Source organism: Dama dama, chromosome 19, assembly GCF_033118175.1.
Source record: "Dama dama isolate Ldn47 chromosome 19, ASM3311817v1, whole genome shotgun sequence".
Classification (NCBI taxonomy): domain Eukaryota; kingdom Metazoa; phylum Chordata; class Mammalia; order Artiodactyla; family Cervidae; genus Dama; species Dama dama.
Genome location: NC_083699.1, coordinates 51,033,084 through 51,059,583, shown reverse-complemented (window position 1 = coordinate 51,059,583; position 26,500 = coordinate 51,033,084). Strand labels below are relative to the sequence as shown.

General features: G+C 51.5%; 1 protein-coding gene across 2 annotated transcripts in view; it reads right to left on the bottom strand.

The window, feature by feature from the left end:
* The window catches only part of ADCY5 (adenylate cyclase 5), a 156,723-nt gene that overhangs the window by 2,181 nt on the left and 128,042 nt on the right, over positions 1-26,500 (bottom strand). Inside the window, exons 13-20 of one of the 2 annotated variants that reach the window (XM_061167001.1) lie at positions 17,870-17,986; positions 17,281-17,445; positions 13,968-14,143; positions 11,884-11,913; positions 10,722-10,854; positions 4,606-4,869; positions 3,352-3,556; positions 427-551 (exon numbers count right to left, since the gene is read on the bottom strand). In XM_061167001.1, the coding sequence (XP_061022984.1) occupies positions 427-551; positions 3,352-3,556; positions 4,606-4,869; positions 10,722-10,854; positions 11,884-11,913; positions 13,968-14,143; positions 17,281-17,445; positions 17,870-17,986 (1,215 nt within the window). The remainder of the gene's footprint in view (positions 1-426; positions 552-3,351; positions 3,557-4,605; positions 4,870-10,721; positions 10,855-11,883; positions 11,914-13,967; positions 14,144-17,280; positions 17,446-17,869; positions 17,987-26,500) is intronic. The other variant, XR_009696986.1, reaches the window with a different exon arrangement.

The following is a 26,500-nucleotide window of genomic DNA, read 5'->3' as shown; positions in this document are numbered from 1 at the left end:
ACTGGTGGGGGCACCATCCAGGGACCAGTGGCCTTGGCTCGTTTTCAGAACCAGGCCCTGAGTGCTCTGAGCTCCATTTAGCAAATCCTGCTCCCTACAACCGCCTGCCTCGTGTCTGCTCTGTGTGCCTGGAGTGTGGCATTAGCCTCCTGGCTTGGCATGGGCAGCTGGCTGTGCCATTCCCCACAATTCCTCCTGTGGCCAGTAGAGGGCTTTGCGCAGGCTAGAAGATCTGTCCAAGGTACTGACAGCCTGAAACACAATTGTGTTCTCCAAGTTTCCACTGCATCAGCACCAACCACCCCATCTCCCTCAAATGTGGCTGCAGAAATTCTGAGTAGGAACTGTGAGCAGCCTGCTGGAAGACCGCTTAGCAGCACACAGAGGTCCCCCAGTGGACATGGAGGTGGACGCTCCTGCACTCACCTGGATGCGGTCGGGCACACCAGTGCTGTCCATGCGGCTGGCCACGTTCACTGTATTGCCCCATATGTCATACTGAGGCTTGCGGGCTCCGATCACGCCCGCCACCACGGGGCCAATATTGAGCCCTGCAGGGGACAGAAGTCAGAATTCTCATCAGGGTTCAGACCAACTCTTTCCTGCCTGCCCTCGATCCCATTCCTCCCCCTATTCTTGGCAGATTCTCTCCCTGACTCTTGGCCTGAAGATACCCAGGGTCCTTCTGGCTTGAGGCTGTACCTACCCCCAACACCTGCCACTGCTCTGATCCTATCTCACACTTCCTGACTCGAGACCACAGGAACCCAATCACATAGTCGCTACTCCTGTGTCCTTGTCACCCAGGCAGCACTCAGCTCCGGCCAATCTACTGCTAGACTGCCCTCTTTAAGGCATCCAGTGACCTTTTGCATTTTCCAGTTGCCTTTCTTTAATTACCCCTCTCCCGGTGGCATTTAAGTTTCCACCTTTAATTCAGACTCAGCATACCAGACTCACCTCGCTCCTCTGTTCCAGGGGTGCCATCACTCTTGTTCTCAGAACCTGCCTCCTAACCCATTTCCCTGCCCAGTGTCTCCTCTCTCCAAGTAATTAACCCCCAGGTTTCTGCACCAGGGTGGTGATGCCTCAGTGACTGATGCCGGGAAGTAATCTGCTGCATCCATGTGGACTCTCCCTCTCTGTCTCTCTCCTCCACTTCTGCTCAAGTCTGTCTGCCTTCCTAGTCCTGCCCAAGACAGCACTGAGCAGCCCTGCCCCGAGCCTCTGCTGTGCTGGTCTCTACCTCAAATGCCCTTTCTCCTCTCCCAGCAAAGTCCTTCCCAGACACATCTGCCTCAACCAGCACTCTCTGGATATTTCCTGCCCCATCTCCAAGGCCCAGGGCACTGCCTCCTATTACATAAACTGTCTCTCAAAATGGGCCTCATTAAGCCTATTTGTGGCTTAACTATTTCTTAGTGTGTGACCACAAATACAGCAGAAGCTCCCACACACCCTCCTCGACCACTCACTAAATCAGAGATGTCATCAGTCCTCAAACCCTTCCCTCCACCAACCTCCTCTTTGGGTCCATCAAGCCACAGGTAGCTTTATACCCCATGTGCTATTCCCAGGCTGGGCCGTCGCCCTCACTGGTGACAGCCATGCTCCCCAGGGAAGACATCCCTGCGTCTGTAGGGCAGGATCTACCACATGAGACTCCAAGCTGCCTGCCCAGCTCCTTGTCTGCCTGCCACTCAATCCCCAGTCCTGGTCCAGTGCAGGAGCTGGGGCAGCTCACAGAAACATACATGCCAGGAGAGAAGTGCAGATCAGTGGAGGTGGGGAGGTGGAGTGGAAGAAAAACAAGGATGGCAACATCATGGGAAACCAGGGGTGATGTTTACACAGAAGCACAGACGGCTCATCAGTTAAAGCCACCCCCCAGCTGGCTCTGGTCTGGCTTTAGAGCACCTGATGCAAAATGAAAACCTGGTCCAGTCCACAGGCATGTGCCCACCAGCCCGCACAGCCAACTCCTCAGGGAAAGACAGTTCCCAGCACTCAAGCCAGAACAAAAGATCGCCTGAGGACCTTCATGATCACAATATTGACTTTTAAGAATCCATATTTCAGTTTAACGTGCTAATTTTGAGAACTGAAATACCAGTATCTTTGCTGGTGAATCACTGTTCCTTTTTTAAAAATTTGAAATCTGAATCATTTTTGGCCTGAGACATTTCTGGGAGGGAGCTGATAATACATTAAAATTTTGACAAAGGACTGCTCTTTCAGAAAGCATTCTTTATCTCCACCATCCTCAACAGGCAGAGAGCAGTGCTTGACAAAGCTGTTTCTTTTGAAAAAGTAACTCTTATTCTGAAAGCCTGGGTATCCTTGACAAGATAAGGACAAAACGAGCCACTGAGACACCTTGAACCTTATCAAGCAACACAGAGTTGTGTTTCTCAGATCATTTAGTGCATGCAGTGGTGGAGCAAATAGGCAAGTGTGCTGATATACATGGGTTTTCCCTGCACTATTCTTACAGCTCTTCTGTAGAATAGAAGACTAGAAGACTGGGGTAATAAACAACAAAAGGAATAAAAAAGATGTATAGCACAGGAAATATAGCCAATATTTTATAACTTTACTTGGAGTATAATCACTATGCTGTATACCCACAACTAATATTATATTGTAAATCAACTATACTTCAATTAAGAAATAAAATAATAAATACAAACATTGAAAAAAATGATATAGGGTTTTGGTTCAAAGGTTTTCTAAACAAGTAGAATACAGCTCTGCCTGTTTTGAAACTGGCCCAGGGCTTTTGCTCAGAACTTGCCCCTCTCTCCTGCAGCAGCCCTGCCCTCCAGATACCACAGCATCTATGAAGCGCCTCAAAGCCACCCAACAAGGGCCAAAGCATTTGACAAAGAAGAAATCCAAGGAAGATACATGGACTCAACTTATCTCCACATCCTCACCATTTCTTTCGCCAGTTTGTGTAGATTAGAAGAACCTTCACAGCACCTAGATCTTGCTCACACACACACAGAAACCACTTAGAACTCAGCAATAACCTCTTTCTGAGTTCCAGCCTCTCCCATGGGGTGCCCTGTGTGTGCCCTTGGCACACAGCATCCCCCACAAAGCCTCTCTGGTGGGCATAGTGAGTAGAAAAGGCAGGAACTGAGAAAAATGGTGTCCCATGCTCACCACCATGCAGAGGAGGCACCTCTAGGCCCCGGAAGAACTCTGCTGTGTGATGGGTACCATCCCCCACCCGTTGGGCAGGGACAGTCTATAACATCAGCCTCCTTGGACTGGCTCATGGAAGCAGGATGGGAGAGGGGGATTGGGGAGCCCCTACAAGCCCTCAGCACTCTGAGCCAGGCTCACCGATCTTCATCTGGAAGTTGTTGAAAGAGTGCTCGTTGATGTACTTCATTTGGTCCATCAACTTCATGGCAAAGTCGGCCAGGGCTTTGATGTGGGTCTTGCCCACCTTGTCGTAGGTGGAGTCATTGAGTCCCGAGGCGGCCATGTAGGTGCTGCCAATGGTCTTGATCTTTTCCAGCTGCCTGAACCGGTCCTCACTAATGATCTGGGAAGAAGGAGGCCAAACCTGGGTCACCCCAAAGTTGGGTACTGAGGTCTGCAGGGGAGTGTAGCAGCACAGCCCCTCGTGTCTCCCTTGTTCACACAGAGGGGCCCATCTCTGTCACCAACTCAGTGTAAAGCCTCGGTGCTCCCCAACAGTCAGGCCTCCTCTGGCACTCACCCGCTGGCTGTCTAGGGGCTGTGGGCTATGAGCCCAGCCACATACCAGAGCCCCTGGGGCCAGGTCACGAGTCACCTCTGGGGCTCTTTCCCATAATATGGATTGGCAGCTGCCCTCCCCTTTGCTGGCTAAGGTCCCCAGCCCTCCCAGGGAAACCTCCTCATTGTTGTCCAGCAGGCCACTCTTCTCCTATCTCCAGGATCTGCTGGAAGCCCGTCCATATCCATTTCAGCCAACTCCAGTAACCACAATGCCCGGGAGTCTTGGGGGCTGCTTCTGACACTGCCTGGTCCCAGCTCTACCATCTCACTAGTGTTTGTGCTCCATGCCCCGGCCCCTGTATTCCTGCTGGGCTTGTCCCACTCACACTCCCTACATGGTGAGCTCCCAGCACCGAGACTGCTCTACTGGGCACAGTATTCCTCAGGGTCTGGCACACACTAGGTACTCAACAAAGAAAATGTCTTGGCTTCTGCTTCTGCTGTTCAAGGCTTTGCAACTTGGTCCCACCTCCTCGTTTAGCCTGGGAATCCCTCCTTCCTTGGACTCTCTCAAACACTGAGTCCCAGCCTGAGGCCCTGTCCAGCCTGAGATGGCACAAGAGGAATGGCAGGTGATGGGGGTGGCTGGCGAGCCAGCCAGGCGGGGCCTTGATGGGGCAGCTGAGGCTGAAACCCCAGCTCTGCCTCTTACAGGCAGTGACCCAAGGCAAGACACTTAATGTCTGTGAGTCTGGGCCTCCCCATTGTGACATGGTGATGGGGAAGAAATACACGCAGGTGCCTGTGGCAGTGCCTGGGACACAGTCAGGGCTCCTGACGTCTCCGCTCACACTGGTGATGGGAAAGGGGGGTGTCGGGGCCCAGCTGCACCTCGTCAAAGTCTGCGATGATCTCGTTGAGCAGCCGCAGGCACTCGACGCCCTCGTTGTTGGCCTCCAGTTCCACGTAGAACTCGGAGAAGTTGGCGATGGAGGCGAACATGACGGCCACGCACTCGCACGACTGATAGTAGAGCTCGTCGTTGCGCCGTTCGCGGGCCAGGAAGTGTGCTGCCACGTCCTTGGGTAGAATGTTGTGCAGCAGCCGCCGGTTGTAGGCCTGCAGCTCCTCCATCTCCTCCTTCTCCTCTGTGGCCTGGGTCAGAGGGAGGGCAAGCAGCAGGCTGCTTAGAAAAAGGCAGTGCAGCCCGCCTACATGCCTACATGGGTCCAAGATTTCAGCAAGTGCCAGCTTTGCATCCTCACTGCTGTGTCTACGTCCAGGTTTTCTATAAAGAGCATCTATTACTTTGACCATCAGAAAAGAGAGCTCTGTAAGTGGTTAACTCTTCCCGCCCGCCTCTTGGTATAGGTGCTGCCGAAGCGAGCACCTGCCTGCCTCTTGGAAAGCAACACCTATGACAGCGTTGATCCTGAAGGAGGGACCCTGAGTGAAAACAGGTCCCAGAGGAGATCCTGTCTGCCCCAGATGAAAAGGAGGCAGAAGGATAAAAGGATGGTTCAAACCCAAACCCACACGGCCCTCTAGCCACCCAAGTGCTCCTCGATTGTCCATTTTCCTCTTCGTATAAGGAAACACACACAGGAAAGCAATTTTATAAAAATCATCTTTAGCAGACTGAATGCAGGGAAACCTGCTCAGAGCCCTGCCTGGTCTCCCTGGTTCCCCGAGAGCTGACCCACCCCAGGATCAGAGGGTGCAGGTGCCCCGAGGTGCCACCTGGGCAGGACAGGGACATCACTGATGTCCCCAAGCTTGGGTCCTGGGCCTGGGATGAACTCACCATCCAGGATAAAGGGACAGTGCAGAACCCTCAGGTTAGGAGGCCAACAGTGGCCCACAAGCTGAAGCCCAGAAGTAGTCCTACACTTCGGTATGCAAGGAGCCAGCTCACCCGAGTGTTCAAGGGGCACAGGGGTCCAGAAGGGGGGTCTTCTTGCTTCCTCCCCTCAATGGCTAACAGAATGGTCCCTTGAATGGGGGCAACCAACAGTGTAGGTAAGGCAGGCAGACAAGCAGGCCAAGCATCACTAGCAGTTTAAAAGATCTAGCCAGCTTTCTTGGGCCTTCCTTAACTAAACATGGAGGCCTTTCTATTCACTGCAGCTAGAACCTCCAAAAAGGCCAGGACTATTTCTCAGGGCCCTGGGTCTCCAGGTGGGCAGTGGCTGCTCATGAAGAAGGAGCCGCTACACCCATCAAGGCTGCAGGTCTGGCTTCAGGGGGAAAGGAGAAAGCTGAGGGATGAGGTGAGAGGACCCACCTTATTCTTGGGATGGGTGGGTCACACCCAAGGAAGTTCCTGGACCCTCAGATGCCAGGGGGGGTCCAGCAGGCACATGCTGTCTTCTTGCCGGGTGGCTCCTGTGGGGTGGGACACTTTGACCACCCCCCTCCCCTAAATTGGGCTTCCCTGGTGGCTCAGTGGTAAAGAATCCTGCAATGCAGGAGATGCAGGTTCTATCCCTGGGTCAGGAAGATCCCCTGGAGAAGGGAATGGCAACCCACTCCAGTATTCTGGCCTGAAAACTCCCATGGACAGAGGAACCTGGTGGGCTACAGTCTATGGGGTCACAAAACCAGACACGACCTTGCGACTAAACAACAACTCCCATAAATAAGGGCCCCTGCTCCTGCTCTGGAACAGGTGTGCCAGAGGGAGAAGGCTGGTGTGGGAGTCCCTCTCCTTCTCCCTGCTGTCCCCGCAGAGGGGCCCCAGCTGCTTTGAGGATGCACCAGGCTGCCCCTACTCCTGTCCCTACCACCTATGGAGACCACACGCCTGGGGACCCAGGAGCACCTCAGCTCCTCTGATCAGCCCACAGATGGCAGGAATGCTTTCCCAGAGAGCATCTGCCCAGAGTGTCAGGCAGTGGAGGCTGGGGGTGGGGACGCTGGGAGCACAGTTGCTGCTGGGAACAGAAGCCAAATATAGGGGCGCTGGTCAGGTGCACCTGCCACCTCTGGGAACTCTGCCCAAGACATGTGGGCAGTTGCCAGCACAGCCAGCTGCTTCTAGGGCTGGGCTCTGCTCAGGCAGGATGGCTCAGGGGTTCACAGGTGCTTGCTGGTCCTAATAAGGTCAAGGCTATGGGAGGAGACACGAATGGGCTCTCCTAAGAACCAGGGCCCAGTGGAGGGGGCCATGCAGGTGTGTGTTTTTTGCAGGTGCTTCAGGGAAGCTAAGGACCCCAGGCTCCCCACCTCCCTGTCAGCACTACACCCACCCACCATGACCATAGATCCAACAGCTAAATGGGCTGCTAGGCAAGACTGGGGGTGGGGCAACAGACCATCACTCATCCATCCCAAGAACCCGTGTTCAGGTTATTACTTACCCCTCCCCAAAGCCCTGGAGGACAATGGGAGATGGAAGGATGTGGGAGCATCATGAGATGCTTCAGTAGAGACAGGCTGACACACCTGGCAGGTAGAGACACACTCACCCCCACACTCACATGCATGTGCATGTTTTCAAAATGGGGAGTAGTCAGCCACTTCCTTTTCAATTTTCCCTTCCTTCCCAACCTTGTACAGAGTGCTTGTGACTGAGGAAGGACGTGATCAGAGGAAGGAGTGCCACATGTGGTGTATCCAGCAAGGAAGCAGGGCCGTGAGGTGGGGAGAGGGCATGGTGGGGCAGAGAAGGGGGCTGGGGTGATGGGGAGGTCAGTTCCATTGCACAAATGAGTAAATATGTGAAAGAAATAGAAGGGGAAGTTCTCACTGTCAGTGATAATATTTGCATGCATGGAAGGAGGAAGGCTAGAAAGAAGCCTGAGGTATTGCATTGGGAATGGGGGTACTGCTACCAACTCATGGTTTTAAATATCAACTGACAGTTACTGCAGTAGTATCCATTCATATGTATGTGTATATGTGTGTATTTCCTATATACTTACATACATTTCCTAGCTTTGTCCACAGAAGGGACCTAGAACAGTGAGCATGCTGGGTGCCCTGATCTGGGTTTCTAAACACCATTCTCCATGAAGAACAATTGGGGTGCTTTGATGGGAAAGTACATGATGAGCCTCAGACATCATCTTGTGCCAGAAAGTAAAACAAATGCTCAAAGAATGATGGAGACATGTCAAAGAACATGGAGGCCAACCTGAAGACACACTGACCAAAGCCAGGACACATGAAACATTAAAATAAATAATGAGAGGAGCAGAGTATAAGCCCCACCGAATTAGATAGGAATCTATGAGTGTAGGCTGATGTAGATAAATGAATGAAGCAAATAAGAGGAAGATAAAGAAAGCTCTGGGCTTCCCTGGTGGCTCAGATGGTAGAGAGTCCCCCTGCAACACAGGACACCTGGGTTGGATCCCTGGAGCAGGAAAATCCCCTGGAGCAGGAAATGGCAACCCACTCCAGTATTCTTGCCTGGAAAATTCCATGGACAGAGGAGCCTGGTGGGCTACAGTCCATGGGGTTGCAAAGAGTTGGACATGACTGAGCAACTAATAGACACAAGGAAAGCTCTGCCTTAAAGGAGAATGTCGATTAACAAATGTAGAAGGTTCTACATAAAAGAAGAAGACTTCCCTGGTGGTCCAGTGGTTAAGAATCCACCTTGCAATGGCAGGGGACATGGGTTCAACTCCTGGAACTAAGTAAGATCCCACATGCTGTGGAGCAACTAAGTCCATACACCACAACTACAACGAAAGATCCTGCGTGCCGCAGCTAAGACCCAATGCAGCCAAATAAATAAATAAATAAAAAAGCAAATGCAGAAGTAATGACAGACATAAGTCATCACACCTGGCAGGCAGGAGTCAGTGATGGATTGCTGAGACTGCTGCGTGAGGTTTGCTGAGAATCAGAATATTGGAGTAATGCCACAGTATCTTCCCACAAAATGCTAATAGGGTACAAAAGGGAAGATGGGGACCTGACGGTGGAGAAATCTGGCAGATGCCCACTTGAGAGGGTGATCAAGGTTAATGTTGCCAGGGGTGGGACAGGCCAACACAGAGGAATACTCAAGGTGATGCTCTGAGAAGTGCCTCGTGAGTGTCACTTCCACGGTTTTCCTCCCAGAAGGCGGGGCCCGAGTCTGGACACGGGAAACATCAAGGGCCCCGGACTGAGGGTCACAGAACAAGGACCTCTTTAAGACTGACAAACTGAGAGACAAAGACAGGAAACATAATGACTAAATACACAGGGTACCTTGGATGGGGCCCTGGGCCAGAACTGGGACAGTTGACCAAAACACGAAGGGTTCTGTGAGTGGATGTATTATGGGTGGACAGTGTTGATTTTCTGTCTGGGGGTTTGCATGGGAATAATGCAGAGAGTGTCTTTGCTTTGGTTGGGGAGATAGACACTGGGGAACTGAGGGGGTGTCAGAAAAGAGAGGGTGATGGAGCAAATGCAGAAAAATGGTTGGGGAATCTGATGAAGGGACTGGTGGAGTTCTTTACACTGTTCTTTTAACTTTTCTGTAAGTTTAAAATAATTTTTTTACAACTTAATGCCATAAAAGCAGATAAAACCTGGTGGGAGCCTCTGTTTGAACCTGTACTCTCATAAGCTGGACAGGGTCTGGGGGTGGGAGGTGAAGGGGTAGTCAGTCATAGGAAGCAGAGTGGCAGGCTCCCCGTCCCTGGCCTCCACCCCTTTCTCAGGGTCTTTGCGATACAACTGAGTCACAGAGCAGCAAATACCTTGGGAGGGGCTTCTGGAGGGCTCATGGGGGAGGTGGGAGGGGGCAAGTAGAGGAATGGAGGGAAATTGGCTTCAGGCTCCACAGAGTCTGGTCAGCCCCCAGGGGAGAGCTGGGGGCCTCCCAGGAGCTTCCCCAAGAAGAGGGGCGCGAACCAGTGGGAAGGAGGCTGGGAGGCCGCTCCCTGAAAAGAGAAGATGCAGCCTTACAGTGGGTACCCCTGAGGCCCGTCCTGACCCAGGGCCTAGGAGGGGCGATCTGCAGGAAAACATGTTTCCCCAGCCTCAGGGCATTCTCACCGGAGACCTCAGTGGGGACCTCAGCAAGCCCTCACACAAAACTCCCAATAGCAGGTGCAGCTAGATGCCTCCACTTTCACTCAGCAGCCAGTGAAAATCAAGGCTTCCTGCCCTGGCCCAAAGACTTCAATCTCAACATTACTAGGAAGCTGAGGATGGAGGAAGCCTAAGCAAGCTACAGATGAGCTGGAGAAGTGGTCTACACACAGGGGTCAGGCCAAAGGAGGCAAAGAGGCCAGGCTAAGCTATGCCTTACAAGTGGCTGGGCGGGAGCAACAGGTCTGAGCCCCACCCCTACTCCTATCTAAAGCCAGGCGTTCTCAAAGGTCCTGGTCACCCTCTCCCGCACCTTTTGAGGTGGCCCAGCAGGTAGTAAGGGGCCACACAGGGGCTGCCACTAGCACCTGGAGCATGCTGTGCATGGCCCACATCACCCCCTCCTCCAGGTAGACACAGTCAGCATGCAGGGCGCAGAGCCTGGACAGCAGAGTGCTGGTTAGATTTCAGCTCCACCAGGGCACCCAGCACCCAGCACCTCTGCCCCTGCCTGGGCCACTGCTCATCAAGGCCAGGGCATAGCCACCTGGCTGGACATCCTGTCAACGATCTTTGATGCCCCTTCCAGCTGTCTTCCCCTGGAGGAGGCTTCAAGTCCAGTTCTGGTCACATCGAGCCCTGCTCAGATGCCTCTGGTGCCAGCTCCTGCACTCAGGCCTCTGAGACCCCAGAACCGCACACCCCCTGCTCCCCTCCTCTCCTCCTGCCTGTCTATCAGGGTCCCAGCACTGGGCACTGTTGCAGGTGGGTTTGCTTGGAGCTCTGCAGTTTTGCCTCTTGGCCCCAGAGAGCAGGAGGCAGACTCACCGGGACACAAGGTACCAGGCAATTGGGGCGAGGCCTGAGCAGGACACCTCGTCAGTGCAGAACCCAGGCCCGGCCCAGCCCAGAAAGTGCCCAGAAGTCTGGGTACCTCCTCCCGCCCCCTGCCCCAGCCCCTGGCCACCCACCTGAAGTTTCCAGAGGAAGTCGAGGCGGGCGGTGGACTCCACCTGCTGGGCGTGCAGGTACAGGGCCAGCACGAAGACGGAGATGATGATGGGCGTCACCACCTTCAGCGCCACCTTGGTCGGGTGCTCAGGGCTGCAGGCAGGAGGCAGAGGCCCCACGCTTCATGTCAGGCTCTGAGGGCCGCTCAGGCCTGTTTGTCTTCTTCCCACTCCAGCTCCCTCCTCCTGCTCTAACTTTGCCTGAGGTGTGCCGTCTTCCTGGTGGACAGCCCCGTCGCAGCCCCTGCTTGCCCTGCAGCTCAGCAACCATTACTCCTTCCCTGAGGCTCACTACCCCCCATCACTGGGGTGCTTCCCTCTGGTTACAGCAGGGGATGAACCGGGCCATCATACAAGGCAATGTATACATCCCAGGTCTCTCTCAGTTGACAAGACAGGGGTTGTAACAGGGGAGCCAGGCAGGCCATACTGACTGTCTCTGGTCAACCTTGGGCAAATCTCTTAACCTCTCTGAATCTTAGTTTCCTAATCTGTAGAATGGGATAACAATACCCACATTTCAAGATTGTGGCAAGAATTACAGATACTGTAGGCAAACTCCTGTATAGTATCTGAGAAACAGTAGGAACTCCAAAACTGGTAGCAATTATTGTCTGATTATATTTCTGTTGACATTACTAACACTCCTAACAAAAAACAGCTGTCCAAAACCCTTCTCCTGTCCCAGCAAAGAGCCCAAACCTTGAAGGCTGCACACTCCCTGTGCAGCAGCGGCCCGGAGGCAAGACCTAACCAACCAACCCTGCAGGCCTGGCCTCTGCTCCTCCCCGCTGGGGCACGTGTTCTCCTGTGCCTGGGGTCTCACATACTCCCCCAAGGAGAGCTGGAGGCCTGTGGAATGGCCTCTGAGTCCTGATAATCTTGGTTCTGAGTCTGTAAATCATCTTGGGGTGATGGAGATGGTAAAAGAACGGTACCTATCCAGGGAGGCCCCATTGGCACTTAGAGAGGGGAGGGCCTCCTCCTTCATCACCCACCTTGCCACCAAGGCCCCCTCCCACCTGTGCACCGCTGTTTTCTCTGCTGGGCTGGTGGCCTGGGCTGGTGGCCTCTAGCAGGCAGTGGTCGTATCAGAGAATTCAGACAAAGAGCTTCAACTCACCACTGGGAGGTCCCGTTGTTGTTGAAGTCTCTGTGAACAGGAGTGGAGAGGGCTGTTCAGAGCTGCTCCTGCCTCACAGCCTCCAGGCCTCTCTGCGGCCACTGCCCCTCTTCACCCTTTACACCCAGCTCTGTGTCCCCATGCCTCATACTTCTGCCCCCACAACTGCTACTTGCCATCCCCCCAGCATCCCTCTCCCCAATCCAAGGACACTTTCAGGATAGGAGGCTTGCAGAAAGCCTGGTCCCTATTAGCGTCTGGTCACCAGGACCACATATCACTGGTCCTTTCCTGGGACCCCTCTCCCACCCCAGCCCATCGCTGCCACCCAGAGGAGAAACACTACACTTGTACTGTCCAGTACAGTAGCCACTAGCCATAGTGGCTACTGAGCTTAAAATGTGGCTAGTACAAGTTGAGATGTGCTATCAGTGTAAAATAGATACCAGGTTTTGAAGAATTAGTGTGGGAAGATATCAAATACTTCATTAATAATTTAAAACTGACTGCATATGAAAATAATATTCTGAATATATTCGTTAAACAAATATATTATGAAAATTAATTGCATGTTTTGCTTTTTAATATAGCTACTAGAAAATTTAAAATTACATCTGTGGCTTGCATGATTTTTCTAGTAAACAGTGCCTCCCTAGAGCCACGCCAGGGTTTCTCAACCTAGAAAGGACCTCCACTCTCTGGGTGGGGCTCCTTTAGCAGGAGGATGGGTGGGGCTCGGGGGGAAGGGGCAGGACAGGAGAGAAAGACAGGCAGAGTCCCGCTCTTGCCCCATCCTTGGGTAGAAGGGTTGATTTCCTCCTTCTCCCGTCCCCACAAGACTGTAACCTGCACGGCTCTCCATGCTACAGTCTCCCTGTCATCTGCCCACAGCCCTGCACAGCCACTGGGAAGTTCTTCCTTGCATCTGCCTTAGATCCTTCACTACCTCTTCATTTTCTCAGGTGACACTCTCTGCACCAGAAGGTAACATCATTTCTGACACTGGAATGGCCGATGTTATCCATGACTGTACCTCCACTGCCAAGCTCGGTGCCTGGAACAGGGTAGGTGCTCTGTAAATATTTTTGAGTGATTGGATAGATGGATGAATGAATCTCTTCCTCTAACTCAGAGAAAGCACAGTTTGCTGCATTTTCTCAGGGGACACAGACCTGTCAGCTCACATGTTTTGCCCTTCCTGATGTGTATGTGTTGGGGTAGGGAGGGCAGAGATGGTAATGGGAAGCAAAGGGTACTAGGTATCAGGCACTTTACACACATGTTGCTGCTATAGGCATTATTATTCACACTCTACTGGGAAAAAATAATGGGATATTCAGGAAAAATAGCCAAATGTGTGTCTGAAGCTGAGATTCAAACTCAATTCGACTCCAAATCAGAGCTCTTTCCCCTCACAGAGCCACCTCCCTGGGAAATCTGACATCTGTCACTATTTGACCAGACTGACTGCCAGCTGGGATGCCCGGGGCACAATCCTCATTTGTGCCACCTCTTGGCTGTGGGACTTAACTGCTCACCATCACAGTCAGGAGCCTTTGAGCAGTGCACAAACTACCCAACTGTCCAGGGAGGCCCTCTCTACTTTGCTGAGTTGCCATGAGGATGAAAGGGATAAAGTAGGTCCAGGTGTCTAGCTTAAGGCAGGACAAATGCCCACAAACAACGAGGCTGTTCCTTTGCTCCCACACACCTTGCTTTCCAGCTCTGTTGGACCTTGACCTCTCTGGGCCTGAGGCTGCAAGGCAGTGAGGTGAAAATAGCCCAGCAAAGGCTGCCTGGGACAGATGAGGAACAAATCACTGAAGCCTGAAGTCAGGACTGAGTAAGAGTCTGGAGGCAGAAGGACAGGGCAGCTAGTAGCCCTGAGGCCACCCTCATCACTGGGAGAGGGATAGGGGGAAAGAAAAAAGACACTGAACTGTTTTTGCCCAGGTGGTCAGAGCTGGGAGCAAAAGGATACTCCCCTGGAAGCCCCCTGCGGCCCAGGACCCCAGTCTTCCATTTTTCCTGTCTCTCTGCAATGCTCCAGACCCCGTTTGGGGTCCGAGGCGGGTGCCACCTACATGGCGTTGGCCGTGACCAGTAGGTCGGCATTGTCAAAGAGCGTGACACCGGGCACCTCAACGACGAGCACGTAGATAAGCTCGATGGCCAGCATGAGCACCAGCTTCCCGATGCAGCTGATCTGCAGGAACACGGAGCAGGCCAGCAGGCTGAGCAGCACGCTGTAGGTGAAGTACTGTGAGAGAGGAAGGCAGCTTTAGTGCCCCAGGCCGCACCGGTCCTGGCCCCGCCCCCCAGCCTTTCTCCAGTCTGAGTTGATCTCAGGTGAAACCGAGTCTGGGGATGTTTCTGCTGATGCAAACTTGTACTGTGATGTGAATGGCCATGGGTAGAAACCAGGAGATGGGGCTGGCAGGATAAATACCACCAGTTCCAGCAGTGATGCTCAGTGGTTAGAGCAGGTCTTCTAGCTCAGGCAAACTTGAGTTTCAGCCCTGATTCATTATGGACTGTTTGTGTGACTTTGGCCATTTATTCAACCTCTCTAAGCTTGTTGAAAGTGAAAGTCGCTCAGTCGCGTCCGACTCTTTGCAACCCCATGGACTATACAGTCAGGCCAAAATACTGGAGTAGGTAGCCTTTTCCTTCTCCAGGGGATCTTCCCTGCCAAAGGACCAAACCCAGGTCTCCTGCATTGCAGGCAGATTCTTTACCGTCTGAGCCACCAGGAAAGCCCCTAAGCTTGTTTCCCTGCATGCAAAATCGTTTCTCTCTTGGGCTTACTGTGATGATTAAAAATGATATGAAGCCCCCTGCCACAGTGTGTGGTGCCCTCGATAACTATGAGAGTGCAGGCCCCAGCCCTGGATCTACAACTTCAAAGTCCTAAAAACTGAAAGTGTTTTCAAAACTGATGTGGTGGCAACATCTGAACTGCCTTATTTGGTGGCCAAACTGATCTACTGACGTGATGTGAAGTACCACCTTTGTCCTGCTTCCTATGACTATTCATACATTTTGCTGCAGAAATATTTCTGTGTTTCATTATCAGGTGCTGCCCAGATTGCACCGAGGTGTGAGGTAATCTTTTAACTCTGAAGAATTTCACAGTCCAAAACGTATCTGATCTGAAAGGTTTCAGATGAGGGACTGTGCCTCCCTGTACTTTGGGGGGAATCCCTTCTGGTCTCGGAGCCTCAGTTTCGGAGCCTCGGACAATCATCTGAGGGGCCAAACCAGGCCATCTCAGAGGTCAGTTTCTGTTCTGTTGTCCCCTAATATTAATCCAAGACAGTCAGCATCTATTATTTTGCTCTTTCTTTTAAATTTAGCATCACTATTTCTGCGCCAGGCAAAAAGACCCACTGCTGCCGCTGCCTTGGGATGGAGGCCAAGAATTGGTGGCTGGAAGTGAGGGTAGCCCCTGGTGACTGGAAGAGGGAGGGACCTGCTTCAGCTCACCAGCAGGAAGGGGCAGAGGAAGGAGTAGACACATCAGCCTCAAGGATAATAATTGTGTCCTTGGGGGGTGGGGAGGGGAACACAGCACCAGCCTGGAGGCCCATTCAGACCCTGGGCCCAGACAAAGCCAGAGCTTAATACTGAGGTCCATCCAGGTCTCTGAGGAGTTGCTGAATTGCTGAATCAGAACAACACTTGTGGGGTGGGGTCAGCCTGAGGGGTCTGCAGCTGGTGAGGCCTGGGATCTGAGGGCCCAAACAGGTCAGGCTGGTGAGAGCTGAAGGCTGTGATCAACTGTCTCCCACAAACATGGAACCAGAACAGGCCCTGCCATCACTTTGTTCCCCTGCTCTCCCGTGGAGCAGCCACCAAGGGACACGTGCAAGACCAAAAACGGCCTTGGCTTCCAGCCAACAGCCCTCAGGCAGCAGCTCCTAGAGGCTGTCAGCCAGATGTGAGAGGGAGGAGAGGTGGAGAGCCAAGGGCAGGCGCTGGAGCATGCTTCCAGGGCAGAGTGAGCGCACCGTGGGGCCCAGGGATAGGCAGTCCGGGTGACACTGTGCAGGGGCGCCCCACTTCTCACTGAGTCTCCCTCATCCCGTCCATACAGGGGAGGTAGATCAGTCCCCTTCCCTGGGGCGGGGAAGGTGGCCAGCACTGTGAGAGTCCCCGAGGGCCCTCACTGCCATCCTGGAGACTTCTTATGAGTCATGGGCCCTTTGGGAGTTGGATAAAAGCATGGGCTTTCTCCCCAGAAAAGGGCAAAAATCGCCATCATCTTAGATTTCACGGGTACCCTGGTAGGGAGTTGGGTTGTGGGAGTGACCAGTGCTGGGAGAAGATGTGCCAGGCTGGAAGCCTGATCCTGCTGCTCTCTGCAGAATGGCTCCCTGAGGAGGCCCAGCAGGGTGGCAGAGCAGTCAGCATGCTGCTCTCTAAGGGTTCGCGACCGAGTTTTTAAACCCAATGATCTGTAGGTACACGATTTCATTTTGGGGTGACAAAAATGCTGTACAATCCCATTATAATGACGGCTGCGCAAGTTGTGAATACACTAAGTGTGTTAGTCGCTCAGTCGTGTCCGACTCTTTGCAACCCCATGGACTATAGCCCCCAGGCTCCTCAGTTCATGGAATTCTCCAGGCAAGAATACTGGAGTAGGTTGCCATTCCCTTCTCCAGAGGATTTTCCTGACCCAGGGACTGAACCCAGGTCTACCTGCATTGCAGGCAGATTCTTTACCATCTGAGCCACAGGGAAGCACTAGTGAGTTAGTAGGAGAACCCAACCCAGTGATACACTAAAAGCTACTGAACTATACTTTGAATGGGTGGGCCAGGTGGTAGTACCGGTTTGGGATAGTTTCTTTTGCTCCCCTCCACTCTCTGACCTACAGCAAAGGGATCAGGCAGGCCACCCAGGGCAGCACTGGGGTGTGCTGCTGAGGCTGAGGGTACAGAAACAGCTCTGCCTTCAGGTTAAAAGCAAAAATTCTTAAGTCAGGTAACCTGGGTGGGAGCTCTGGCTCTGCCACTTGCTGTGTGACCTTAGGCACATTACTTAACCTCTCTGTGCCTAAATTTCATCTGTATAAAGGAGCTAATAATAGCATCTTTGTCACAGGGTTGCCCTGAGGACTAAATGAGTAAATGTGAAGTTCTTAGCACTGTGTCTGGCACATGGTAAACACCCTATGAGCAATAGCTATGCTATTATTGTTGGTAATATTATACAGGGAGGTTGGCCTTGCTCACTGGTGTCTGGCACATAGAGTGAGATAGACTTCAGGGGAAGGAGGTTTCTGGAATGGCAGTGAGCCCAAGGGCCCCTGACTGTCCATCAGAGTAGTTGAGGGTGGAGAGGGGCTGGTGGTGGGTCCCCATCTGCATCCTGCCCCACCCTGCCCAGTACCTCGGGGAAGTTGCAGTTGGGCCAGGAGCTGCCGCAGAAGCCCTGCTCATCACCCAGACTGTAGTTGACGGCCGACTCCACCACATGGCATGCGTTGACCTGACTGGCACTGATGTTGTGCTCGTCCCCCAGGCAGCCAAACAGGTCCTTGGAGTTGCACGTGAACTGGGGGCGGGGAGGAGAGGCTCAGCCCATGGGGGCCAGGCCAGAGCAGCCCATCTCCACAGGCAGCACACGCCCATGCTCCCCGGCTTTGGGTGCAGTCTGACCCTGACCAGGGCAGGGGATGAGCGTGGAAGAGGCCGAGAAACAGGCAAGACTTGCCCAACTACCCAGGGCAAGGCTCATAAACCTCCCTTGGGGGGTGTACTTCCGTGAGCCTTTCTGGTCCTCTGGCCTTGAGAGAGGATAAAGGCTGTGTGAGAGGCTTTAGGAGCTAAATCTGATTCCAGGCCTGAGGTGAGACCCAAATAAGAATTTCCAGGGAGGGAGAACCCCAGGGCCTGGGGGAAGTCTCCTCCCAGTGCATGCTTGTGGGGTTCAGGGCTCCAATGGGCTGGGGAGGTGCTGGGGAGGTGGAGCCACCCACCATGTTGACAAAAGCCGACAGGAACACGAGGGTGATGGTGAACACCCCCACCAGGGTGCTGTTCATCTTGGACCGCACGATCTTCCTGGAAAGGGTCTGCAGTGGGGCCGGGAAGAGCTGTCCCAGGGGCAGAGGGAGGGAGAGAGAGAGAGATGAAACAGAATTCAATGGACTCCACATACCGCCACAGAGGAGGCAGTGAAGGCTCTCCCCCTCTTTGTCTGTCGCCAGCAGAACCCTGAAAGCTTTCCTGACCCCTCTCCCTGTGTGTGAGCCTCCAACCTCTGCTTCCAGGCCAACAACAGTTAGATTCTGCAGGGGGCCAGGAGGGGTCTACCTGAGGAGGTCACAGGTGAGAAAGGATGGATGAAAGGAAAGATGCTACCTTCACCCCAACATGGAAGCAGAGGAAAAAGCCCACATACCCTCTGTGTGAATGCTGGGCCCCTTAGAGTTACATTCAAAAGGCGGCAGGAGGCAACAGTGAAAGAGTCATGGAGGGCTCAGAACTTTCCGAGGAGGGTCAGAGGGTTTCTGGGACGAAGCAGGGAGCTGTGGATCTGAGGGCTCGGGGAGAGCCTGGTATCTGGAGGAAGGGGATGGGCATGTGTAAAGGGGCAGAGCAACCTGTGAGCAGAGGGTGGTGCCCCGGTCACATGAACTGAGTTTTTTCAGCAGGACGCCCATGGGTCTGCCATTTCCCTCACCTAACCCTCCCTATATTTCCTTCAACTACACACACTGTATGTCCACAAAGACCCACTGCAGTTTTGGTAACTAAATGGTTGGGTCTACCAAATCTGATACAACTGGCCTTGGCCACCACGTCCTCTTCATCTCCTAAGCAACCCAAAGAAGTTGGCAGACTGAGAAAAGCAAAGTGGTGGACCTGTGTCTCTCACCCCACCTATCTTAATGCCTCCTGGTAGGCTGATTTTCAAGCTTGCCATGTGTCCCATGGAAACCCCTACAGGCAGAGGAAGCTGGTGGAAAAGCACCCAGAGGCCTGGGTTCTGGGCGTGGCTTTTCCTGGGTGACCCTGAGCATACCTGCACATTCTGACTGAGCGTGCCGGATGCAAGGCTTAGCCACCCACTGTTACAGACAGTAACACAGACAGCTAGGTAGGTGAGGGCACACAGTGTGACCGTGATATGACTGCTCATTCCCAATGTGGAGAAGACTGGCTCACGTGCTACAGTGTTTAAGGCCAGCAAGTGTCAGGCCCTCGGTCCAGTGTTCCTCAACTGTGACCCAAACTTATTACATGTGGTTCCACGTGGGCCCATCAGGTTGCCCCCATGAGACTTTGGCAAACCAAAACAAATATGCTGATGCTTGTAGTGCTTGCTATGACATGAGTAATAATGTCTCTTGTCCCTGACGCAGGAGTCTGGTGACTTCTGCTAGTATCTGTGAAAGAGCAACAAGAGTAAAACCAAACCTCAGACCCTTCACAGTTCTTGACACCAAGAAAGTGCCCTGCTTACCCCTGAGTCTTGGGCTTTGGGATAAGTATGCATGTAGGGAAGCTGTATATCTTTTCCGCTCCACATCTCCCTCTGCCTTACCAACAAGTCCATTTCCTATTCAGCAGAGGGAAAGAAGGGACCACATAGAAGGACTGTAGCAGGGACGGAGGCTTGCAACCCACTTGGGCTCTAGGCTGAGTGGTGAAGACCTTGAACTTCATGTGCCAAGCAGGGGTGCCTCTCAGCTGTGTTCATGGAGCACTGAGTCTGTGGCATTTTTTTCTGAGAAAACACTTCCTTTGGAGGGTAATCTGAACTCTGACTGAACCCACTCTTTAATACTCTTAGGTATATACCCAAGAGAACTGAAAACTTAAGTCCATATAAAACTTCATATGCAAATATTCAGAGCAACATTAATAGCCTGAAAGTGGAAATTACCCAGATGTCCATCAACTGATGAAGGAAGAAACCAAATGTAGTAAGTCTACATATGGAATATTATTTGGTCACAGATGAAGGAATGAAGTGCTGTTTTATGGTACAAGATGAACAAACCTTGAGATATGTTATGTGAAAGGAGCCTATTTCAAAAGGCCATTTTTTATATTATACCACTTACACAAAAGGCCCAGAACAGGCAAATTCATAGAAACAGGAAATAGATCTGAGGTTGCTAGCAGATGAGAGGAACTGGGAATGAGGAGTGACTGCTAATAGGTGTGAGGTTTCTTTTGGGGATGATGACAATGTTCTGGAATTAGTGGTGATAGTTGCAGAATTTTGTGAATATGCAGGAAGCTACTGAATTATAATTTTATGACCCTTTTAAGGAGAATTTTTTAGTATATAAATTATATCTCAAAAAAGTGCTTATTTAAAAAATTCCTGCTCACCCTCCAGTGTGATCCTGGGAAAGTCATTAAGATCTTAGAGTCCCAGTTTCCTTATTGGTAAACAGGGAATATCTACTTTCCTTAGTAGTGGATATTCTAGGGTGGTCATGAAGACCCAATGAAATGATGCATTTGAAAGTGCGTTGAAAGCTGTTAAATTCAGTAGAAAATTTAGTTAATATTTTCATTTTAAAGAGCTATGCTGCCAATAAGAACAAAAGTCCTTGTTTCTCATTAAAGGAATTTTTGGTTTCACAGCTGTGGAAAATGTTTTGGCAGGAGCATGAGGCACTTACTCTGAAACGGTATGACAGATGGTTTCCAATCTTTGCCTGCTTAAAATTTTGCCATTTCATCCTCCCATCCCCCATGTTGCTTAAACCATTTCAGTTCTGATCACCCTATCCATCAATTGAATGGCTTCTTTCATTACCAGTGTAATGACTGATTTAGGTAAGTTATCACTAGATGCTAAAGCCTTTATAGAAGGTGGTTTTGTTGTTCTCTAGTTGCTAAGTCATGTCCGACTCTTTTGCAACCTCATGGACTGTAGCCTGCCAGGATCTTCTGTCCATGGGATTTCCCAAGCATGAATACTGGAGTGGGTTGCCATTTCCTTCTCCGGGGTATCTTCCTGACCCAGGGATCAGACCCACGTCTCCTGCATGCAGGCAAGTTCTTTACCACTAACCTGCCAGGGAAGCCCATAGAAGGTGGTGGTTGTTGCTGTTCAGTCTCTAAGTCGTGTCCGACCCTCCCTCTGTCCTTCAGTATCTCCTGGAGTTTGCTCAAACTCGTGTCCAGAAAGGTGGTTGGGGAACACTAGGTGCACAGAGGCTTCCTGGTGAACCTGGGACCAGGAGCCCCACGGGGGCCACCCAGAAGCCAAGAGAAGAACTGCAGGCTATTAAACAAAATTCAACCAGGAATAAACTTGTAACAGCTAAACAATGATTACCTCAATGCATTGGCTTGCTACAAACCAATTTTCCTTGTCACCGTTTCAAAAGATCTTCTCTTAACTTTAAATCTCAGCAGGAACCCAGGAATTGCTGATTTTTTGAAGTCTGCGGAAGATTTGACATCCTGGCCTGGCAAAGGTTTATGGAATATCTCATCTCCTGTAATAAAAAGTTCCCCTGTATATTGACCCAAAATCCTACCTGTACTAACCCTGGTGTAAACAATAAGATTCTTCACCTGGAGTAGAATCTCCTCGTGGGGCTGCCCTACAGCTGCAAACAGATCCTGGAGGGCATTTGTCTGGCAGAATGATTATATCTGTGCAAAGCAATTGCTCAATGCCTGTTCACCAGCAGAGCTCAGGAAAAGAATCAATTAAAAAAAATTTCCCATCCAGTACATTCCCAATCTGATTAATTCAAATCAATTCAACTTGAAAAATGGGAATGGTGACACAATTAATAAACTGTGACTGGGTGAGGGACAGCTTTGATCCTGGCCTCTCTGAAAGTCTCCAGGCAAATCAATGACCTCCCTAGGGTCCTGGTTCCCTTACTGTGATGTGGGGCCAGGGTATCCAAGAATGAAATCTGGATGCAATCTGACAGCAGAACATTTAAGAAAACAGACTTTCTGACAAGGAGCTAATAACAGAAGCAGTGGCTCCTGCTTCAGAAAAAAATTTTTAAAAGATACTAAAATTTCAGAACAAAGCAGGCAGACAGTGACCAGGTGACGCACTACTGCTGTCATCACCTGGCCTTTCAGGGGTCAACTGGACATATTAACAAAGACAACGTCCTGGAGGGGAAGGGTTGTGGGCTCTGGAGTCAAGAACCATCTGCGTATAAAACCCAGCTATCCCATTTCCTGGCTTCCCTGATGGCACAGTGGTAAAGAATCTGTCTGCCAATGTAGGAGATGTGGGTTTGATCCCTGGGTCAGGAAGATATACTGGAGAAGGAAATGGCAACCCACTTCAGTATTCTTGCCTGGAGAATCCCATGGACAGAGGAGCCTGGCAGGCTACAATCCATGAGATTGCAGAGTTGGACACGACTTAGCAACTAAACACCAACAACAACCCCACTTCCTAGCTCTGGGATCTAGGGGAAGCTGTCTAACCACTTGGAGCCTCATTGTTCTCATCTGCAAAGCAAATATAATAAAAGCTGCCTTCACGGTTTGGGAAAGGCCAGGCAAGGTGGCACAGCTGGGCTCTGGACCTAAGACAGCAGACTAAAAAGCCACGGGAGGAACCTAAGGTCTGCTTCCTGGCATGAAGTGTTCTCCACCCCTAGAAGACCTGTGCCCGGCAGCAGCACATCCTCTTCTAGTAGATGGAGTGTGAGCCCAAGCATCTGGAAAAGTGAGTGTGGGATTCTGCAGTGGTCACAGGACAGAGGTACTGGGAGGTGAGAGGTACTGGTGATGGAGTAAGACCTTACTTCAGAAGCTGTGGGCAGGAGTCAGGGTGGAGTGGTAGGAAGGAGAGCCGGCAAGGTGGGACTTGGCTACATTCAGGCTTCAGTGAGAGGGACAGGGGGCCTTTTGGTGACTGCACAGGGCAGACAAGGGCCTGTAGGAAGCTCTGGTCAGATACGCCTTCTGGGCCTATCTGTACCCAGCTCCCAAACTGCAGGAAAGCAGAGTTTGGCCTTCTGAGATAGAACATGATGAGGAGCCACAGGAGAGACAGGGAACCCTGATCAAGTGTAGGAACAGAAGGGAGGCACACTCTTCTACCCGCTTGGGTGGCGGTGTTGGCAAAAGTGCCAGTGCTGTCGGGGGCAGGCCTTGGCCCCTTCACTGGATGATGACGGGACAGAGGGACAGGGAGACTGATGGACCAGGCAGAGCCGGCCATAAAGGGAAGGGACTGCACTCAGGAGATATAACAGGCTTGCACCCCTGGAGGGGACCCAGCAGAGGTTGGCCTGGATCTGGCAGGGTTTTGCAAAGGGGTTCCAGGCTCAGGTGGTTGTCTGGACTGTCTCACTGTTTGGGAACCTTCCAATCTGAGATTCTCTGAGTCTGTGGACCAAGTGTGATGCAAAGAGGGATTTAGCATGGTTTTCTCTGAGCAGCTCTGAGGCCCAGATCACCAACAATGCCAAGGGGAGAAAGGACTGGAGTGTCTGGGTGTCCACAAAGCCCTCTAAGGGCCTCACCAGAAAGAGGCGCTCAGGGGACGCTCCTCAGGACAAGGTACCCCAGGCAGAGGAGCTCCAGAGGGCGGCGAGACCGGACTTTGGGACAAGAGGAAGATCAAGGCTCCAAATCAGTCTTGCTGAGAAATCTAGGTGTGTGTATAATCTGGACCAAGCTGTGTCAGGAAGAGATCACACAGGCCCAAGACGAAAACACACTCAGAGCCCTTGGTGAGCAGCACATTTCAGAAAAACCTTCCAATAGAAAGGACCCAGGAATTGCTCCCAGACAGATGGCTAAGAAGACTGTGTCAACTGACTCAGACTACACTTTCTTCATGTTTGTCTCTTCAAAAATAAAATATGGATGGTTTAAGAAATCATCCAAGTCCAAGTTGTTTCCGGGAAATGGAAAAGTAAATGAAACAGAGAAAGAGACCATGTCTGACAGAACCGCCTGGCTTTGGATCTGAGGAGCCCATTGTGATGGGGGTGATTTAGGAACTGCTCTATCTCTTCATAATGCCACTAGCCATGACATCTGAGAAACTGTGGGAATAAGATGAAAAATGTCTGAGTTCTGGCAAATCTTTTCACAGAGAAAAACAGAATGACACTGAAAATTCCAGTTCAATCAGCTTCATGGCAATACCTGAGAAGGTGATATAATCAACTTTCAGTCAGTCAGGCTGCAGGCAGTGTGGGCGGAAGGGAGGGCCAACCTGCCCTGCTACAGAGACACCAAAGGGGAGACTTTACCCCCTTCACATCTTACTGTGCAGTTCATGCACAACACGAAGAGGAAAGATTAACTGGAAGAGGAGTTCATACTACAGACAATTGCTCAGGTTGGGGTCTACTTTACAGAAAGTGGATAAATGCTGAGAAGATGGATTATCAGAGGCTTGTGAGAGACAGATGCAGCCAGGACCCCAAGATGGGTATTAGAGTCTATTTGCTTCTTGGCCTAGATCAGCAGGTTTCAGGCTTGATAAGTCACAGAGCACTTTTTTTTCCTAAACACACTCTTTATAGAAACTCTACATCTGCAAAATGGAAGAAGCAGGCTCCCCTGGTGGAAGGGTGTGGGGAGATGGAGGTGGGGGATGTAAGTGTTCCAACCACCCCCTGCCCCCCAACCCACCCCCCCCCCAGGAAAACTGAGGCCTCAGAGCAGTCAGAAAATTGCTGAGCTGGATAGAGGAATTGAGAGCAAGCTGATTAAATGTGACGTTGATTACAAAATAGGTAGATTCAATAAAACACAAGGAGGCGGGGAAGATTTTTATAAATAATCTCCAACAATGGCAAGAAGAATTCACTAGACCAGAGAACTAACTCAACATGGCAATGCGGGTGGGGAAATGGGTCTGTCCCCCGTCCCTCCCCGATTCCGCCTCTCCCCCACCTCCCCCACCAGCAGATACACACTCAAAACAAGGAACACAACCCAGATGAATTCAGTGTAGCTCAGGCTTACCACAGCAGCTAATAGAAAAGAGATAAATCTAGGTTCCAGTTTAAAAATTGTGAACAAAACTTTGATTCTGATTTGAATAGGCTCATTAAGTTCCTCAAATGAACAATGACTTTGCCTCAGTTTATAACTTCAAAGAAGGAAAGATTCGTTTTTGATCATTCAGCAAAAGAATGTTTAAGAGGCCCTTTTAGTTATGGTATGCTTTTTTTTTAAGGTTGTGGTGAAATATATATAACACAAAACTTGCCAGTTTAACCATTTTTAAGTGTCCATGTCAGTGGCATGAATTACCTGCACAAATGCCGTGAAGCCAGCACTTCTGTTTCCCAAACCCTTCCATCACTCCAAACAGAAACTCTGAACCCAGTAAGCAATAACTCTTCATGCTCCCTCTCCCAGCCCCTGGTACCCTCTAGTCTACACTCTGTTTCTGTGAATCTGTCTGTTCTCGATACTTCATATAAGCAGAATCATGTAATATACGGCTTTTGTGTTTGGCTTCTTTCACTTAGCGCAGTGTCTTCAGGCTTCATCCATGTTGTCGTGTGTGTCAGAATCTCAGTCCATTTTATGGGAGAATAATACTCCATTGTATGGATAACACGTTGTTAATTCGTTTATCTGTTGATGGACACCTGGGCTGTTTCCACCTTTTGGCTCTTGTGAATATATGGTGTGCTTTTACAGGCATGAGATGAAGAAAGTGGGACTGTCCACGGGGGGATAAACAGGTTTGGGGGAGGCGGGCTTGACCACAGCAAGACCAAAGGGCAAGAGGGACTGAACACAGAGCAGGAGCGAGGCTGTAGCCTCGGGGAAGGAGCTGGGGAGAGGCAGGGAGCCAGGGTTAACCCCTACCTTGCAGCACAGCAACAGGCTGAGCACCCAGCTCAACCTGCCAAGTCACCTTGGCCAGCCCTGCCTCTCCCTCAACCCACGCAGGGGCAGGGCTGTAGCACACCAGATGGTTGTAAGGTCCTTCCGGTTCTAACCATCAGTCCTTCAAGATGTTGACCATCAGGCGATGAAACAGTGAACAGCCCAATGAAGGACTCTGTTTGGAGGGTGGAGGGAGAAAGAGGACTCTGGAGGTGACAAAGGCCCAACTCCCCAGGAAGGAGAACAGGGTGCCCCCTGCAGAGGGTGTAGGGAGTGGCAGCAGGGCCTGAGGCCCCAAGGGGCTTGGCTCCACGTGAGTGTCCAGGAGGAGCAGAGAAATGGCTACAGCACAAGCTGGACAGGGCTTGTCCGTGCCGGGATAGAGCGCTTTCTAGAACCAGACTGGCCCCATCAGGGAATTCTTAGTGAAAGTGAAGTCGCTCAGTTATGTCTGACTCTTTGCGACCCCATGGACTGTAGCCTACCAGGCTTCTCCGTCCATGGGATTTTCCAGGCACGAGTACTAGAGGGGTTCCCATTTCCTTCTCCAGGGGATCTTCCCGACTCAGGGATCGAACCCAGGTCTCCCATGTTATACGCAGACGCTTTACCCGATGAGCCACCAGGGAAGCCCAGGGAATTCTTAAACCAGTGGGAAAGAACTGAGGAAGAGGTTTAGTGGGCAAGGCAAATGGGAACCTGACTGATTTCTACAACTGACCCTAATGACCTGTGGTCAGGTCCCCTCAAAGGACACAGCTTGGATGGCGACGCAGCATGCCTAAGAAGAG